Source organism: Vulpes vulpes, chromosome 9 (genome assembly GCF_048418805.1).
Source record: "Vulpes vulpes isolate BD-2025 chromosome 9, VulVul3, whole genome shotgun sequence".
Taxonomy (NCBI): Eukaryota; Metazoa; Chordata; class Mammalia; order Carnivora; family Canidae; genus Vulpes; species Vulpes vulpes.
The window spans coordinates 37864521-37884711 of record NC_132788.1 but is presented as its reverse complement, the minus strand read 5'-3'; the positions used below and the strand labels follow the sequence as shown (position 1 = coordinate 37884711).

General features: G+C 45.5%; 1 protein-coding gene and 1 pseudogene across 1 annotated transcript; one reads left to right on the top strand and one right to left on the bottom strand.

Moving 5' to 3' along the window:
• Nucleotides 1-1073: 1073 nt before the first annotated feature.
• On the top strand, nt 1074-14210 carry LOC112918616 (uncharacterized). The gene is made up of 4 exons (XM_025996670.2): nt 1074-1557; nt 6809-6995; nt 11571-11633; nt 12999-14210. Exons 2-4 carry the CDS (start codon nt 6830-6832, stop codon nt 13769-13771), a joined length of 1002 nt encoding a protein of 333 aa, XP_025852455.1. The 5' UTR covers nt 1074-1557; nt 6809-6829; the 3' UTR covers nt 13772-14210.
• LOC112918615 (alcohol dehydrogenase class-3 pseudogene) lies at nt 7521-8654 on the bottom strand (annotated as a pseudogene).
• Nucleotides 14211-20191: the final 5981 nt, after the last annotated feature.

The following is a 20191-nucleotide window of genomic DNA, read 5'->3' as shown; positions in this document are numbered from 1 at the left end:
TTTTGGGTTGGCCAGAGCCCATGTGATGATACTCTGGTCCCATGTGTGGGTAGTGCAATCCTGCGTACAGCTCCAGAGAGAGGGGTGACAGTGGGACAGGCAGGTGGAGAGAATTGGGAATCCTGCTTTCTCTCTGTCTCATTTGAACCCCACGTTGTGTAGTGTGGATGTCCCCCCACCCCAACACACACACACTCACAAAGATAGCCCAATGCTTTAATAAATTTCACTTAACTTTTTTTTTTTTCAGAATTTGCCAACTCTGTCGGAAGACAGTTGAAGTGGCCTTGGGTCAAAAGCAACCTTCTCAATTTTCACCCTAACTAAAATGCACAACAACCTTGCAGTAAATAGTGAACAATCATAAAATAGGACATTTGTAAAATCTTAGAGTGCAGACAGCTGAAGGAGGGGGTCGGCCTGGAACACCCCCAGGGAGTGAGAAAGCAGAGCAAGAGAACAGGGAAGAAGCCTGGGATGGAGAAGGGGGACGCCAGGATGACCTGGGGCCGGGAAGGCCAGCAAAAGCAGGAGGAATCCTCAGCAGGGAAAATGCTGCAGCGGCCCTGTCCCGCTATGAATCAAGAGGTGAGGGCAGGCTGTGGGATGGAGGAAGACAGATGGCTGATGTCACCCAGTTAAATCCTGCCACTCCCCTGTGATGTCAGGACGGCTTGGCCTGCAGTGCAGATGAGGATGTTGAGGCCTGGCCAGGAGAGAGCATGTTGCCTCTGTTCCCTGGGACTCGCCCTCCGCCCGCGTTCCCCATTCTCCATGTGGCCTCTGCAGGCCACCTAGGTTCTCCGAGTCGGTTCTCAGCACCTCGGAAAACCAGCGTTGAGGAGTCTGTCCTCCTGATGCTATTTTCAAGTTAGAGACCCATGTTCATAGACTCTGATTGGGAAAAATTAAAAATGAATGATTACATAGCATCGAAGAAATAGTCGCACCATGTTTCTCTCAGTGGCAGGTGGCGTGTGTGTGTGTGTGTGTGTGTGTGAGAGAGAGAGAGAGAGAGAGAGAGAGAGTGTGTGATGAGAACAGCATGACATTCTAACATACACAGTGTCTAAGACCAAAGGACCTACTCAGAAGCCTGAGACATCTAGTTAAACGATGCCAGTTCCAACGGTCTGTAATTCAAATAATCTGTTGGACTTCGGTTTAGTCCTGTTGGCCCATAATTCGCCCAAGGTCAGCAGGGGAGCTGCTCCAGCAAAGGCGTGAGCATCACTTTACGGAAAGACGTCGGCTGTGCGGATTCCTTGGAGAGTGTACCTGATTTCTGTCCCTTTAGTCACAAGGACAGGGAGGGGGGTAAGGAGCTAAGTTTTCTGCACTGGTCCTGGGAGAAGATGCTACCTGACTCCTGTGTGGCTGCAATTTTTGAAGCTCTTCCAAGACATCTTGTGCCTTACTCTGCTCCCTCCCCTTCCTGCTGTTTTGCAGACAGGCCCACTAGGGAATTGTACGGCAGGAAGGCGTGATTTTATTTAGTTAGCCCTTGATTCCTGGTGTGTGCAGCACCTGGGTGCAGCCTGCAGCCCTGGGGGTCAGGTAAGTGCATTAGGAAACGATTTCTTGACATTCAACCTAAGGCATTGGAGTCCTAAAACAGCTCGTAAGTTCTTGGTGTGCGATGACCCTGCTTAATTATTTGCAAAATAGGCAGAGTCTACAGAGTTTGGGTGGGGAAAGGAGCAAGCTGGTCTCACAATTCATTCTTGAGGAAGAGAGTGGACAGGAGAGAAGAGCAGATTTTGAAGTTCTTCTGCCAGAACATTGCAGACTGGCTGGGAGGAGGGATGACGCTATAGAACAAATTGTAAGAAGAGCAGACTTTCCTAGAGAGCTTTCTAGAGAAGCCTGCCGATTATCTGGCACAAATTTCAGTGTGTACATTTTTATATTTATGGCTATACTGATTTACATGGTGTAGCTTAGAAACAAGCCCCTCCACATATGTTGAAGAAGAAATACGTGAAGTGTACAATGTATGGGACATGTGGAAGAAAATGTATTTAATGAGGAAAAGTCTTGATTTTTATATTCTTAAATTGTTGAATCTGGGAGGGATGTTAGGGGTTTTTTCATCCTTTGAGTTTGATGCACTGATGCAGAGGCTCAGAGGCTGGGAGATCCATCACAGATTGCTCAAATTAGGTGACCTCAAGGGACGCCTGGGGTCTCAGCGGTCAAGCATCTGCCTTCTGCTCAGGTTGGGATCCTGAGGTCCTGGGATTGAGTCCCACATCGGGCTCCCCACAGGGAGCCTGCTTCTCCCTCTGCCTACGTCTCTGCCTCTCTGTGTCTCTCATGAATAAATAAATAAAATCCTTAAAAACAATTAGGTAACCTTTTATCAAGAAATTTAATGAAGGAGAAATACAGGTTAACATAGGAGAAACAACCCAGAAATCGGAAGTTAACTGAGTCAGGACCTATGGTGTGTGTCTGGGTGGGTGGGGGGTCCTATAAAACAGTAACTCCAAAGCCCCTTGCAGTCTTGTGCCTCTGCTCCTGACGTGCCAGTGTGTCTGGTTGATGAGATCACAGCAGAAGGCCAGGGTCCTTCACCTCGGGAACTTGACGTTTAGCAGAGGGATTGCATCTATTCTCTCTGATTCATAGGCTTAGATGGATCTGTCTGAGGCAGTGATATTTTCAGTTTTTTAATATCCAGGGAGGGCTCGGCAACTCTGACAGTTGGGCTATGTGTCACAAACCTCTCTCACTTTGGATGAGTGCGCACCCCTTTGACACAGAAGCCTTGTGTTAACCAAGACGTGGGCTTAGTAGTAGGGAAAAGAGACCCCAAATAAACAAGTTTGTAGCAGACTTCCCTCTCTCTCACTTTCTTTTTTATGATTTTATTTATTTACTTGAGAGAGAGAGAGAGAGATTGGGAATGCACAAGCAGAGGGAATGGCAGAGGGACAGGAGAAACAGGCTCCCCCAGGTGAGCAGGAAGCTGGACTTGGGGCTCGATCCCAGGACCCTGGGATCACGACCTGAGCTGAAGGCAGACACTTAACCGACTGAGCTACCGAGGTGCCCCTATACTTCTCTCTCATGTCAGGGATGGGCTGATGGGCAGGTCTAATCTGTGCTGGCATCAGAGACCAGAATTTTTCTATCCCCAAAGTGTTGCTCACCTTCAAGGAGTCCTAGATGTCTCAGCCATGCTCACTCCAGCCACAGGAAGGGAAGGTGCCCAGGGAGAGTACAGCCCTTCCCTTCAAGGCTGTGGTCCTTGCACAGATCCCTCTTGTTCACTTCCCACTGGCCAGAATCTAGTTTCATTGTATTATCTGGGCTGCTGCAAGGGAGACTGGGAAGTGTCCACTGCGGGCAGCCACCTGCCACCTAAAATTTCTATTACTGGGAGCAAAGAGAGGAGGTGATAAAGAAACTAGTAATCTCCACCAAAGACATTGACATGGATTAAAATTAATACCCAGTCACTTCCCCAAAGTGATGCTTTGCACACTTTTGGAAATATCCTGGAGCCAGGATATTTCTATCAAAAGTTCTTTTTCTCTCTTTCTTTTAAAATCATTCAACAAATATTTGCCTGCGACGCACTGAAAATAAGTGAGTGAAAAGATGCAGCTGCTATCCTCAAAATGCTTTAAGTCTAGGGTGGCGCCTCATAAGTGACCCCCAGCCTAGGTGCAGTGTGGATGACAGATAGATCGGGGGTGGCGGTGATCCAGTGAAGAGAGAAGGAGGGAGGAGGGAAGGATGGGAGATGGGAGTTCCTAGCTCCTGTGCATTCTGGAGAAACACCAGACATAGGAACGAAGAGTTGAGTGTATCAACTAATGAGCCATGAAACTAATGAACTGAGGAGCCAGTCCATGGCTTTGTGAGACCACAAATGTAACTTTTAATTTTTATAAATAACATATTCATATGTTTACTATATGCATTCCCTGTGCAAACCCTCATGTCCCTCTTCTTAATTTTCTTATTCGAGACAGTGCCACAACTTATTTCACTACTTATTTGGGAGCAAAGCATATTCGGTGATTCAAAATCATTTATTAAAGGTTGTCTATGTGCTAGGCATGAAGTATATGCAAGGACACTAAACTAGAGAAAGAAATTACGGAAGGATACATGCTTGCTTCGATCTTAGTTCTTATCTAGCTGGAGGGCAGAAGGGAGTTCATCCTAATTTGACACCTTTATGATCCTGTGATCTTTGTGTTATTGGAAAAAATGGAATATACATTTAAAAAATTAAAACGGAAAGATCTAAACCTCTCAGAGGTTGGTCTATGCCATTTAGATTTGACTACTACTAGTCATTTCTGAGTTAAACAAAAGAGGATGATGTAGATTATTTATGGAATTTGGCTCTAAGAAAACAACTCAATTTCCTGAAATGGTGCAAGTCTGTGACTTCAAAGGGAAACATCTGTATTTCCTTTTCCAAAAATATTTTATTTGCATCCAACTGGACCATGTGATATTTAGAAGCTTCCATAAGATGGCGATCTAATCCTTTGGGTGACAAGTCTGCCGGGTTTAAAAAATACATATCTAAAAAAAAAATACATATCTACAAATACTGTAATAGACACTGTAAAGAAAAGCATTTTTTAAGAAGGAAAAACTCCCATCATTCCATCATTCTAAAGCAACCAAGTCACTTGGATATACTTGCTTCTAGCTTTTGGTACTATGCATCCATAATGACAGGCACATTCAAAATGTGCACATTTTAGTCTACTTCTTACAGATTCAACACAACATATACCTTTTACATATTTCTATGTGACCTACATAATTATTTAAGTGGTTACATAATCTACTTTTGAACCGCTTATTGTTGTACATTATGTAATACGCACTTTTTCACTATTATGATAATGCTGTGGTTAATACCTTTGGCACACAAATTTGGGATTATTAAGAAGAATTTTCAGGATGAGATCACTGGGTTTAAGATGCCTTTTCTCTTTAACTTTCCAAAGGGCTGTGCAGACATCTGTTGTCCTCAGCATTGTATGAGACTCTGGGTTCTGACATGTTTCACTAGCGTCATGTTATTTTTTTAACATCCTAAGATACCTGCCACCACACATTCATCTCATTTAACACATATTTATTCAACACCCTCTTCCAGGGATCCCTGGGTGGCGCAGCGGTTGGGCGCCTGCCTTTGGCCCAGGGCGCGATCCTGGAGACCCGGGATTGAATCCCACGTCAGGCTCCCGGTGCATGGAGCCTGCTTCTCCCTCTGCCTGTGTCTCTGCCTCTCTCTCTCTCTCTCTCTCTCTCTCTGTATGACTATCATAAAAAACAATAAAAGATAATGTTAAAAAAAAAAACACCCTCTTCCAGGCTTAATATTGAGTACTAAGAATACAATGAGGAGGAAAATACAGTCAGATGAAGAGTCAGACTTTTAGCCATCCAGGGACATGAACACATGTAACCCCCAATTACGGCACCACAAGAGAGAGGGACGCGGTGGCCCTTCCTGGGGTGACTCAATGTAGTCAAGAAAGTCCCATGAGTCTCGTGTGCACACTGCCCTAGGGTCTTACCCGTGTGTTCTCTTTGTCTAGAGCACTTGACCTAATTAGCTGCTCTGCTCCTTCAGATCTGATTGCAAACCTCATCATCCAGCATTGCCTTCACTCCTCATGGGGCTGGAAAGCAGACCAAGAACTTGAGAGGGGACTTGAAAGTGTACTTTACAAACTGTGTGCCCCATGTGTGTGTATGTGTGTGCGTGTGCCCTTCGTAGTGCTCTCCTGTAGAAATAAAACCTTAAGGAATATACATGTGATCATACCAGGACTGCTTGGAACCCTTCACTATTTTTCATTCCATTTTATTCTTTTTATTGTGGTAAAATATACATTACATACAATTTACCATTTTAGCCACTTTTAAGTGTCCAGTTCAAGGGCATTATGTACATTCACATTGTTCAGTGTCCCCACCATCTACTTCCAGAAATTTTTCATCTTCCCAAACTGTCTCCATTGACCAGTAGCTCCCACTCCCACTGTCCCAGCCACTGGCCACCCCCATTTTACAGAAACCCTGTAAGGGTGACGACTCTGGGGACCTCATGCGAGTGGAATTGTACAATAGTGGTCCTTTTGTGTCTGGCTCATTTCACTTAGCATGAAGTCTTTAAGGTTCATCCATGTTGTGGTAAGTTTCAGGATTTCCTCCCTTTTTAAAGGCTGAGTCATATTCCATTGCATGTATGTGCCACGTTTTGTTCAACCATCCATGCGTCAGCGAACATGTGGGTCATTTCCACCTTCAGGCTGCTGTGAATAAGGCTGCCATGAACATAGGTGTACCAGTATCTGCTGGAGTCTCCACTTGAGATTCTTGCATCTATATCCAGAAATGGGATCGCTGGATCAAATGTGAATTGTTTGCTTTACTACTGAAAATGTGCTTTCAGGCACACTGACCAAATGTGGTTTTTACAGCAGCCCTGGGAGATAAGTATTAATCTCTTCTTTGTCTCTGAAAAGCGGTTTACCCAAAGTAGAGTGATAAATGGAAGTTTCTGACCTGGGACTTGGCTTCCTTCTTGATCACTCACCATCAAGAGTGGACCCAGTCACATGTTTCCTTCCAAGAGCAATGGCCTTCTGACTGCAAGCAGCTCTGTTGGCTACCCGCTTCGCCCTCACGCCCCATCTGTCCTGACTGTTCTGTCCAAGGCTGAGCAGGGGTGGGTGTGGGTCCCGTGACAAGGAATGGAGGGTATGTCTTGTGACCCCAGAAACAAAGCCTTCCCCTTCTGGTCTGTGTTTCCCTCTTACAGTTCAGCTGCGCCGACTGAACCATGAGGATCTGGTTGCTCCTGCTTGCCGCTGGAATCTGCATGGGAGACGTGAAGTCCCAGGACACGTGCAGGCAAGGGCACCCTGGCATCCCTGGGAATCCTGGTCACAATGGTTTGCCCGGGAGAGATGGACGAGATGGAGCAAAGGGTGACAAGGGAGAGGCAGGTACTTGCCAGCTAGTGGCCTTCCGGTGCCCTTCCATTTACACCTCCATTCCTCTTAGATCATTCATTCATTCATTCATTCATCACCAGTGTAGTCATTGTCTGCCTGCTTCCCCCCTTCATTTGTGCATACATTGCCCAGAAAGCAGTGGTGGAGAGCCTGCTCCAGGTCAGATTCTGGGGTACGTGGTGCAGGCCAAGACCAACAGGGCCCCCCTTCATGGATGTTCTTTTTTTTATGCAGAAATTACTTCTATTATGTTAGAATATTCCTTAATGGGTTGGCAATTATTCATGTGAAGGAGAGTTCAGAAAACAGATTTATGACTGTATTAGCCTTGTCCTTGATTAGAGATTTATGAATTATACAAAAAATATTATTCCCCAGAGAAGATTACTCTAGAAGTAGTAGTAGAGAAGGTACTAAGAGGCTGTGAACTTGGAAGAGCATCTCCTTGCTTGTCTTGCTGTTCCAGTTGGACCACAAGACTTCGGTACAAGGATGGACATGTTTTTGCTGTTGAATTTAAAGCTTTACAACAGTTCAAATGCTCTTTCCTGCATGCAACAGGTCAAAGGCTTCGTTAATTTGGTCAAAAGACAGACTGTGAGTCACAAGTTCATCAACTTTTATCTTTTTGGACATATATTCAGACACCAACTTTGGGACACTTTCCACACTCTTCCATCCTTCAAAGGCAGTGCCTTTCCATATACACCCTGTTACCAGCTGAAATGGATGAGTGGCGATTTCTTCACCTGAAGCACCTACTCCAACTATGACGCTGACACCCCAGCCTTTGGGCAGGCCTCTAGCACTGCTCTCATGACTTTCACGTTACTAACACTCAAAGGAATAGTCCACTCCCCCGTCAGTCATTTCAATGAGCACTTCCTGGTTGGGTTAACTGAAGTCCTGGGGGTTGATACATTCAGAGGCTCCAAACTTTGGCCCTTGAGAATTTATCTTTATTGATGCCCACACCAATGATCCGGGATGGACCAGCCACCTTACAGCCCATGATAGTCACCAGTCCAACTCCTCCTAGGCCAAAGACGGCACAAGTAGAGCCAGGCTCCACCTTGGCAGTGTTCAGAGCAGCACCATAACCAGTTGAAATGCCACAACCGAGAAGGCAGACTTTATCCAAAGGTGCTAAAGGATCAATTTTAGCAACAGAGATATCGGCCACAACTGTATATTCAGAAAATGAGCTGGTTCCCATATAATGTAAAATTGTCTTTCCTTTGCAAGTAAGTCTGCTAATACCATCTGGCATTAATCCTTTCCCCTGTGTAACTCTTATCTTCTGGCAAAGGTTTGTTTTAGGATTTAGACAAAATTTGCATTCTCCACACTGTGGGATGTAAAGTGGGATGACAGTGTCACCTGCCTTCAGCTGAGTAACCCCTTCGCCAACACTTTCCACAATTCCAGCACCTTCATGTCCCAGTATCACTGGAAAACTCCCTTCAGGATCAGCCCCACTCAGGGTGTAGGCATCAGTGTGGCAAACTGCAGTGGCAATAATCTTAATTTGAACTTCATGGGCCTTTGGGGGTGCCACCTCTACCTCTTCTTAGAGAGAGGCTTTCCTGCCTCCCAGGCAACTGCAGCCTTGCACTTGATAACCTGGTTTGCCATGTCCTCTCTGCTCCGGGTCAGTGAGGGGGGGACATCCGGGGTGGATCTTTCATGGATGTTCTTATCTAGACGGGACAACTGTTAGCCATCACCTCTGTTATTAAAGGCCATCTTCAGAAGTATATGATGTTGTAGATCCTTCTGCCTCAGATGGCAGATACAATGGGTCTTTGGAACATGGGGCCTATAGAGAAATCTGGTTGCTAAATATTTAGCTGAGAGCACCCAGCTACAGTGCAGGGAAGAGTTAATGCCTTGCCACACAGTGAGGCAGGTGATGCAGAATTACAGAGTATACAAAAGTAGATGATAGTACAGCCACAAGCTGTACTTGGGTATGTGTGTCCTGTGCTGGAATCTGCCTTGGGGCTTGAAGATTTGGGGACAGGATCTAGTCTCTGGGAAAGAGATTTGCAAAAGTCGGAGTATATGAGTGGTTTCCATAACACCTACTGATGGGTCTGGTTCTTGAACGGGGTTCTTGAGTCTGGCTCTGACCATAGGGTCTTATACCTGAGACATAAGCAGACTGATCTACATGGTGCAGGGAGAAAAAAATCAAAACTACTATTGACATTTTATTTCTTTTTAAAAAATATTTATTTGAGAGAGAGAGCAAGTGAGCATGAGTCAGGGTAGGGAGGGAGGTGGGAGAGAGAGAGAGAATCTCAAGCCGACTCCGGCTGAGCTCACCGCAGAGCCCAACATGGGGCTTGATCCCAGGACCCTGAGATCACAACTTGTGCTGAAATCAACAAATACTTACTGGACTGAGCCATCCAGGCGCCCCTACTATTGACATTTAAAAAAATAATTTAGATGAAGAAAAAAATTGAGCTTTAAAAATATTTAATATATGACTTGGCGTGGATAGCCTTGTTTGGTCTCTTTGCAGATGGACATGTGCCATTTGAGGCCTGAAGTGGGTCCTGTGGGAGGAGTGTGAGCTCTCACAGGCTCACTGTCCATCACTGTGCTGTGGCGTACCGTGATTACATGTGCCCAGCCGAGGGATTTTCAAATTGTCCTATCGAACCATCACAGACAGGTGCCTGAAACCCTTCTGCAGAGGAATTGAAGACTGAAGGTCGACTTGACAATGCAAACATTAAAGAACCAACAAAAATAGCAGAGCTGTCATCTATCTCTCAGTGTGAATTCTTCTACCATATGTGAGTGGGAGATAACGATGATGAACTAGTTAGCTCTGACAGGAAGCTTGACAGAAACCTGGAGACTTTTAAGACTTTGGCCCTATGAATTTACATTTACACTCATTAAAATGAACCTCATCCTATGTGTAAACTGTGCCATGAGGTATCAGTTATTAATAGAAACGCTCCCATTAATGAGACGTTCCAGGACTCTGTGTGGAATGTGAACACAAACCACTGTTACTTTTCCTAAACAATACATTATAGTATGAAAACCTCACTAAGCTTAATGATGAACATTTAGAAGCCTTTTTGATATTTCATAATTATATCATAGGATTAGACATTCCTCTGGCTGGACTAAAAATGGTTGAAATAGGGGTGCCTGGGTGGCTCAGTCAGTTAAGCATCTGCCTTCAAGAAGCTCAGGTCATGATCCCAGGGTCCTGAGATCGAGTCCTGCATTGGGTTCCCTGCTCAGCAGGGAGTCTGCTTCACCCTCTCTGTCTGCCACTCCCCCCACTGCTTGTGCTGTCTTGCTTTCTCTCTCTCAAAAAAAAAAATCTTTTAAAAATTATTGAGATAATACACAGGAAGCAACATCAGGATGGACTAAAATTAAGGCTTTGCCAGCAAATGCTGTTGGCATATGGATTTTTAAAAAGTCTTTGCTAAGATCTGGAGAAACAAGTATTAGAACAAATTACTTAAGGGAAGTCTACTCTACAGATGAATGAAAGTCCAGGTGTTTCCCTGCTTGTGGCATTTGGTGTCCCAAGGGGGTTGTGGGGTGGGCTGGATGCAGCAGATGGTCACCAACCATCTCTCCAAACACTACCCTGCAAATCTGCTCTGTGGAGTCTCCAATGTGTAACATCTCCAGCGAGTCTGTGTCACTTTTTGGTGTTAGGCCGATTTCATTTCTGGGTAGTAAGAAGCCCAGTCCCAGTGAAAGACAGAGCCTCACTCTTAATGAAATCCATTCCCCTACTCTCCCACTGGGACCACAGTGCATGTGCATGTGTGTGCGTGTGCACCTGTGTGTGCATATGTGTGCATACATGCATAGGATACACTTGTGTCTTCATGATGCCCTCATCTTTTGGTTCTACTCTTCTTCCTTACAGCAAGGACTGCCTTTGACTATAGATGTGCTGACTTAGGACATGGAAGCTGGAGCCCAGGGTAGCCTGTTCTGAGCTCCAAAGTCATGTGTGGTAGGCAAAACCTCACTCATCCAATGTTCCCAATGGGGTCTGCCATGCCAGCTTGATCAGCAACACTTACCACCGCTTTAAGGTGCTGGAGATCCTTCCAGAATCCTTCCTTCCATCTCAAGTAGTGCCCGGTAACCCCAGTCATCTTTGTTTTCATAGGAGGTTAGTGAACTCTATGCAAGAGTGATAGAAAAGGAGAATCGAGAAAGCCACTCCGTGCCTCCAACAATCTGTCACTACACAAGTTCCTCTCACAAGAGAAGGGTGTAATTGTGACCATCTGTGCACACACTCCCTCCCTTCCGGTCCTGCCTTCCCAGAACTGGGTGCTTAGGAAGTCTACCCAACTCATTTCAAAATTCGCTTCTTTTACACCACTCAGCACCCCTGCCGCTCGCTCACATCTGCCTCTCTCTAACTGCACTTCTGTGAGGGGCATGTGTGTATCAGAGCCAAGCACACTCCCAGGACTCTCCAATCTACACCCCTGCCTGAGCCAACGTCTAGGAAATGCAGAATTGGAATTTTAACTCTTGTCTGTTTTCTTCTCTACTATCTAGGAGAACCAGGACATCCTGGTGGCCCAGGGAAAGATGGAATGAATGGAGAGAAAGGAGAGCGAGGTTAGAAACTGTGTTCCATTTTACCATGCTCTAATTCTGAGTCATTGGTGACTTAATAACCAAGGACTAGTCCTTTGCTAGGTTCTGAGAACAATCCAGCAATAAGGGCAACACAGCTCTTGTTCTCTAAGAAGCTCAAGATTCTTTTTCTGTAAAGGGCCAGATCACAAGTAATTTCAGCTTCACAGGCTCTACGGTCTCTGTCACAACTGTAGAGAAAACCAGCCACAGATGCTACCTAAGTGGGGCTGTGTTCCAGTAAAACTCTATGAAAACTAAAATCTGAATTTTGTGTAATTTTTACGTATTGCCGAATATTATTTGCGACATTTAAAAATGCAAACCATTTTTAGTTTGTGGGCCATAAAAATGAGTGGGAGGCTGGATTTGGCTTACGGGCCATAGTTTGCTGAGCCTGGTTTAGTGGATGAACATTGAGGAGTACCATTAAATTTTGACTCAGTGCTTCTGGCAACACTGCATGGAGGAGGTGGTGATAGAATTGGGTCCTGAAGGTAAGGTGTGTTCTGGTCGTTGTGACTGAGGGGGAGACGGAATGGTCACAATAGCAAACACAAAAAATGTTCATTTTGTGCTAGATTGTTCTAAGTGCTTTTCATGCATTGACTCAATACGACAGCCTAGAAACGAGGTAGTAATTATTATACCAATTTCACAGATGAGGAAAGAGAGGTGTAGGTAGCTAATCAGCTGCCTAATGTCCCATTGTGCTTATGTGGAGGAGACAGGCTTGAACCCTGGCTTTTAACCCCAGACTTCGTGCTCATAACCACTGGAAAGCATGGAGAATGTACTCACAGCGACCATCAGCATGATCTAGTTGGTACAATGGACAGCCTCAAGCAGACAGCAGAGAGCAATGACTGCCACACTATATGAAGACTTTACTCTGTGTTCACTCCCATGAGGAGTTTTTTAGGGAATGTCACAGACCCAGGGCTGAGAGTCAGCTAACTAAAAGCAGCCTGAGCTCATCTGCCTTTGATTGTTCTTCCCTATTCCAAAGACATGTTCTCGAGGATCAGCATTGTTTAGTGGTCAGAGAGTAGACTGTGATGGCAAAGAGCTATAATTTCTAATGTGAGCTCCAACACTAGCACAGTAGGGTCAGAAGGTGTTTCTCAGGCACACACGTGTGTGGGCATGTGTGCGTGTGCTCGTGTGTACACTGTGCACTCAATTTAGGAGTAAATTAATATTCAATGTTCAGACTCCGAGCATCTCCTGAACCTGGGCATTGCTTTATCCCATCCATATGCTCAATAATGCAAAAGTCAAAGTTGGTTTTACAAGGTGCTGTTTCACAAATTATCTTATTCCTTTATTCTTTCTTTTTCCATGCAGGAGCAGATGGAAAAGTTGAAGCCAAAGGCATCAAAGGCAATCAAGGCTCACGAGGACCCCCAGGGAAACATGGGCCAAAGGGACTTGTTGGTCCCATGGGAGAGAAAGGCCTCAGGGGAGAGACTGGCCCCCAAGGGCAAAAGGGGGATAAAGGTGGTGTGGGGCCCAGCGGTCCAGAAGGGCTAAAGGGCAGCACTGGGCCTTCGGGCCCAATGGGTCTACCTGGTCCCATGGGCCCCATTGGAAAGCCTGGCCCCAAGGGAGATGCTGGGCCCTTGGGGCCCCAGGGAGAGCCAGGAGTCCGGGGAATGAGAGGCTGGAAAGGTGACCGGGGTGAGAAAGGGAAAATTGGCGAGACTCCAGTCTTGCCCAAGAGTGCTTTCACCGTGGGCCTCACGGTCCTGAGCAAGTTTCCTACTTCAGATGTTCCTATTAAATTTGATAAGATCCTGTACAACGAGTTTAATCATTATGATGTAGCCACAGGGAAGTTCACTTGCCACGTTGCTGGGGTCTATTACTTCACCTACCACATCACTGTTTTCTCCAGGAATGTTCAGGTATCTTTGGTCAAGAATGGGGTGAAAATACTGCACACCAAAGACAGTTACATGAGCTCTGAGGACCAGGCCTCGGGTGGCATCGTGCTGCCGCTGAAGCTGGGGGACGAGGTGTGGATGCAGGTGACAGGAGGGGAGAGGTTTAATGGCTTATTTGCGGATGAGGATGATGACACAACTTTCACAGGCTTTCTTCTGTTCAGCAGCCAGTGACAGGGAGGCCTGTTGGGGTCTGCCTCCCTGGCCACTCCGAGCTGGCTTGGTGAATGTGTTCTCAGATGATTCCACTCTATGAATTGTTCTCATTACTGTAATAATTGTAGAGAGGCAACAATAGGAAAGTTATTCCTAAAGCTGATTTTTTTGTGACTTACATTGTTGTTTCCAAGGGTTTCAAAATGCTTGCAGTGGGGTGGTTGGCTGGCTCAGTCAGTAAAGCATGTGGCTCTGGATCTCAGGGTTGGGAGTTTGAGCCCCATGTTGGGTGTAGAGATTTCTTAAAAATAAAATCTGGGGGTGCCTGGATGGCTCAGTTGGTAGAGCATGCAACTCTTGACTGGGGGGTCCTGAGTCCGAGCCCCACATTGGGTGCAGAGATTTCTTTTAAAAAATGCAATAAAATCATAAAAAAATAAATCAAATCTTTAAAAAACATTTGCGTTATTTATTATAATTTATTTGTGATTTTTTTCTCATTTCCCTCATCTGAAGAAATCTTTGCATGTATGTTCCTTGTGGGACTAGTGTTCTGATGGCATTCTAGCGTTTGAAGGAGCCATATCAGGACTTGGCCCTCATCTGAATTTCTGATGACTCTGGGACACAGAAAGGGGAAATGTTCAAATGTTCATTCCATTTAGTGGGTAATAAAAGTTGCAAGCAGGTGACAACGAGACGTCCTAGAAAGCTGCAGGGTACTTTGCTCATCATGCTACTTAGGTTTTAATCACCATTCAGTCTGACAAGTAGTTGTTTCTGAGACCCTTTGCCAGACTTGATCTGTGCTAGTTTCCTGGGACAAAGTATACACACTGGGGACTTTAAGACATCACAAAGTGTTGTCTGCCGGTGCTGGAGGCTAGAAGTCTAAAATCAAGGTGTCAGCAGCACCCAGCCTCCCTCTGAAGTCTCTGAGGACAGTTCTACCTTGCTGCTTCCAGCTCCAGTGGACCGAGGCATCCCTGGCTTGTGGAAGCATCCAGGCCATACCGCCATCCTCACATGGCAGTCTTCCCTCTGTGTCTGCCTGTATGCAAACATCCGTCTTCTGATAAGGACACCAGTCATTTGGAATAGGGGCCACCCTAATCCAATATGATCTCATCTTAACCTGATGACATCTGCAAAGACCCTGTGTCCAAATAAAGTCACATTCATAGAAACCCAGGGTTAGGACTTTGACAAATCTGTTTGTGAGACAGTTCATCCTATAACAGACTGCTCTGGTCCTCCAAAATTCGTGATCCTCCCCAGTGCCAAATCCCACATCCCCTAAAGTCTTAACAATGTCGGCATCAATGCTAACTCTAAGAATCTCAGGTAAAATCTCTCCAGCTCAAAGTCCCCAATCTCGTCATCTAAATCCTTTATGTCAGCTACAGGTAAGATCTATTATGTAACACATCCTGGGGCAAAATCTCCCTCTGTGAACCTGTGAAACCAGACACATTCTCTGCTTCCAAAATACAATGGTGGGGAAGGCACAGGATAGGCAGTCCCATTCCAAAATGGAGAAAAAGGAAGGAAAAAAAGGGTCCCAAACGAGTCCAAAACCCATCAGGGAGAATTCCATTAGATTTTTTTTCACTATTTATCTTACAAAAAATTTTTTAAAAAGATTTTATTTATTTATTCATGAGAGAGAGAGAGAGAGAGAGAGAGAGAGAGGCAGAGACACAGGCAGAGGGGAAGTCGACTCCTTGCAGGGAGGCCTGACTGGGACTAGATCCCGAGACTCCAGGATCACGTCTCCGGCCAAAGGCAGGCACAGAACCACTGAGCCACCAGGGATCCCCTATCTTACAAAATTTTTAAATGAGTTACACAGAAGGAAGAGGTACCTGGACAGAGACATCAAACAGAGTTATGGTGGAAACCAGAGGATGGAGATGAATATACCAAGAAATCTGGGAGGTGAAAAGAAACTTGCCTTTTGGGCCACAGAGGATATTTCTTGTTCAGAAATACCTCTCATCTGGTAAAAAGCATCCTGGTGTGCACTCTCAGACAAGTCTTTCAAGTTGTGTAGACACTGGAGATTCAGGCCTGGCTAATAATAAGAATAGTACCTTCTTCTGGCCACAGTGACTATTTCCAAAATGGACGGATCCAATCAGAGCCAATGAGATGCAAACTGCAACTTTGGAAGGCCTGTGGGGGTGGGGGTGGGAGGTGGGGAAAGAAGACAAGATCTTCTTCAGGTGAAGCTAGAACTTCAGCTGGCAGCCATTTAGCTAATCTGGAGAGCCCCAAAACAAAATCAAACAAGGCTGGAGAAGACCCAGTTCCCATGGCATTGTTTAGAGCCCTAAATCCAGCTGTTCCTGAAGACAGAGATACTAGAGATATCCCTGAACTATAGTGTCACTTGAGCCAGAATGATGCAGGGTTTTTGTTGTTATTGTCATGGTTACTACTGCTCTTGTCTAAAAGAATATTAAGTAGTCTAAGGCCCAAGGAGAGGGAAAGCACGATTGTAGTGGAAAATGCCCAAGACTAAGAGTAGAGATGTATGAGTTGTGGTTCCAGCCATGACAAAAGAATTTGAAGTGGATACGTTATTTAGCTTTTCTGTGCTCTAGTCTATCATACAGTAGTGCTGGAATGGAATAATTTCATATGGTCCCACACCTCTAAAATTCTGGAAGTATCACATATGCCTAAGTTAACTCAATATACTTTTCTATGAGTTAAAAGCAACCAATAAAGAAGCAGAAGGATGCAAGCTCAATGCATATTCAAGCTATGCTATTTTCCAAATCACAGTCTGGGGCCAGTTTGCCTGACAGGGGCACCTCTAGAAATTGGGACTTAGAGCCATTCTTTCCGTACTCCAACGGAGTCAACACTGACGTGATGATATCTTTGTTCCTTGGGAAAAATGGGATTTTTCTGAATTACAATTATGAGCAGCACTGCTGTAAATGAAATATTGAAAAATTACTCAATGGTTATGGAAAATTCTGGAAATGTACAGAAATACTTTGCTTGCAGGCATTTTAATGGCCTTCCTTAGTTTGTTTCTTCTAGAACAGAGCCAGGACTGGGATGAAGCAAGTGAGGCCCCCAGGGTGCAGCAGAGAAGGAGAGGCTCCCTTCCAGGTGCTGACATTGCAGGCACATGACCCGGACACTGAGGGTCTTCTTCAATTTTACATCCCAACCCTAATGTCTCCCTTGCTGCCCTACTTCCACTCAGCTGTAGTGTGACTGATCACTCTATTTATTGAGCCACAGTGGCCTCATTTTTTGGCTTCTGTGGCTTTCTCAAATTGTAATAATCTAAGCTATTTCTCCCCAGTGTAAAGCCTGGTTTTGTTATGGACTGAACAGTACAAACTCCTTTCTACTTAGGAATACAACTTTATAGGTTGAGATAGACATAAAGAAAAAACACATTTATGATGCTACATAGGATAGAAGCTTTTCTGAAATTATTTTTTTTAGGTCAAATACAGAAGATGAGATATAAAACATATCTTAAAGGATTTCAAGAAGATGAAGTTGACTGGCAGGGGTGGAGCGTGTCTAATCTGCCACTTGGGGGTATTGTTCATTGGTTGTCTACGAACCTGGACTGCAGTTTTTATTTTTATTTATTTTTAATATATTTTATTTAAATTCAATTTGCCAACATATAGTATAACACCTCCTTATTGCCCAACACCCAGTTACCCCATTCCCCCTTCTGCAACCCTTTGTTTGTGGACTGCAGTTTTTAAAAGTCTAACTATGCCAAGTCTCTCTGAAACACCAGAAACCTTGTTAATTTAGGATAAGTCATCAACCCCTGAGGACACTTTTAGGCTTAAATGTTGCATTACAATGGTTAGGTATCCTTGTATGACAACCATTCTGGGCTAAAGGAAGGCTCTCAGATTTGAAACACCTTTTAAGAAAATACGACAAAAAAAAAAAAAAAAAGAAAGAAAGAAAATACGACAAAGTAAGCATTTTTGTCAAATATTTTGATGAAATTTCTTTTTTACATGTCACATCTGACATCTTTGTAAGGGTCTGCTATATAGGCATTAGGTCTATCATGTGGGACAGCTGCCCTAAGACCCAGCCAGTGACCAAGAATATGATATTACCATGGAGGTGGGGATTTGGGGATTTTAAATCATTTTAAATCTTTGATTAAAGAATCAGTAGAGGGGCACCTGGGTGGCACAGTCAGTTAAGCATCTACTTTCAACTCAGGTCATGATCCCAGGGTCCTGGGATCGAGCCCCATACCCAGACATTGGGCTCTCTGCTCAGTGGGGAGCCTGCTTCTTCCTCTCCCTGTGCCATTTGCCTTTCTTGTGCTCCCTGGCTCTGTCTCTCTGGCAAATAAATAAAATCTTTAAAAACAAACATACAAAAATTAGTAGACATAGGAAACAAACTGAAGGTTGCTGAAGGGGAGGAGGATGGAGGGATGGGGTAACTAGGTGATGGGCATTGAGGGCATGTGATGATGTAACGAGCACTGGGTGTTATGTGCAACTGATGAATCACTAAATTCAGTATAAAATGAAATCACAACTTATCATACAATCAATTAGGTTTTTTCTCCCTTCCAGGCTATACTGAAAACAAACTTTTTTGCTGTGTGTGTGGAGGGTGGAAAGGAAGGAGGGAGGTGGGATTAGAAGCTATCTATAGAAAGCATGTACCACTCCTGGCTTTAACTTCTGACTCTCTGGAACTTTCCAGAAGGTTCTTAGGACTCCTCAAACCCAACAGGCAATGTTAAAATGAACATAGATTTACTCTAAGCCCAAATACTCTGGTGAGATAAAGCTCTGGAATGACTTAAAAAAGGAGTTTAAGAAAACGTGACTATGCGTTGCCTGGGAACAAAAATGTTCACTTGGGTTATTTGCTCCTCTGCACAAGTCACACTTCTGGCACCCAAGGCAAAGGAATCAACCTTCTGGGGTCACAGAAGACCACAGCCATCAATACCCTCTGCACTCATACTGATTTAACAGAATCACTTGGTCTAGTTCCTGCATAAAACTGAGGTGGAGAAGGGCAGCTGGGTGGCTCAGCAGGTTAAGCATGGGACTCTTGATCTCAGCTCAGGTCTTGATCTCAGGGTTGTGAGTTGGGACCTGCATTGGGCTCCACTGTGGATGTGGAGCCTGCTTTATAAGAACAAAACAAAAACTGAGGTGGAGAACAGTATTTGGAGGACAGTAGCCAGCCTCCCTCTTGCTTACTTCCTTAGTGTATGTGTGTTATGTGTGTGGGGGGTGGTCTTCTCAGAACCCACACACCTGGCTTCTCTTCTGCAGAAGGGTCAATTCTCAAGGGGCCCATCCCATATGGGTTTGCCATTCAGCAGCACCCCGTTCACCCTGAGAGACCAAGAAGCCGCAGGTGCGTGGAATGAGAGCGCCAGGCAAAATGTGAGGGTCACTGTGGCAGCCTCATGTCCCCTCTGTCCCTTCTCCAACTACTGATTTTCTTCCCTCTCCACCTACAGAACCTCTCAAAAGAAACACCTTACTGTGACCAAACCCTTTCACTTAACCTGCATGCACTTCAGGGAGGTAAAGGAGCAGGCACCTTGCAAGAGTCCCTCTCTGCACAGGAGGATGTTGAAGCGGAGCAAGGCTGAGCCTCCCTCCCCGAGGAGAACCCCACCCCCCACCCCACTCCAGCTGTGGCTGCTTCCCGTTCATCTAGGGGGATGAGGCCACACCCTTTTCCACACTCGCCATCTGAAGCCCCAAATCACAATTTCCTCTTCGCCTCCTGCCCCCAATGTTTTTTTTTTTTTTTTTTTTTTTTAAGATTCTATTTATTTATTCATGAGAGACAGAGAGAGAGACATAGGCAGAGGGAGGAGAGGACTCCCTGAGAGAGGCTGATGTGGGACTCGATCCCTGGACTCTGGGGTCACGACCTGAGCTGAAGACAGACGCTCAAGCACTGAGCCACCCAGGCACCCCCTGCCCCCAAACCCTCTCACTCCCTCGTGGTTGAGTGAAGTTTGGTGCAATCCTCCCTCTGCAAATGTATATTGTCGATTATCATCACAAATTGTACAAGGCAGGGGTCCCTGGGTGGCTCCGCGGTTTGGCGCCCGCCTTCAGCCCAGGGCGCGATCCTGGAGTCTCAGGATCGAGTCCCGCGTCGGGCTCCCTGCATGGAGCCTGCTTCTCCCTCTGCCTGTGTCTCTGCCTCTCTCTCTCTCATAAATAAAAACAAATAAATCTTTAAAACAAAAAGAAAAACATGTACAAGGCGCAGCCGATGGAGGCTCGCTGCAGGTAAGTCAGTGGGCGCCGCACACCCGCACAGCGCAGGACCCCTGCAGAGCAGGAGCGTGGCCCGCGCGGGCGGGCGGCAGGCGCTCGGGTAGTTCCCGGAGCCGCGGGGGCGCCCGCAGCAGCTCACCTGCAGCCGCAGCCACACGGC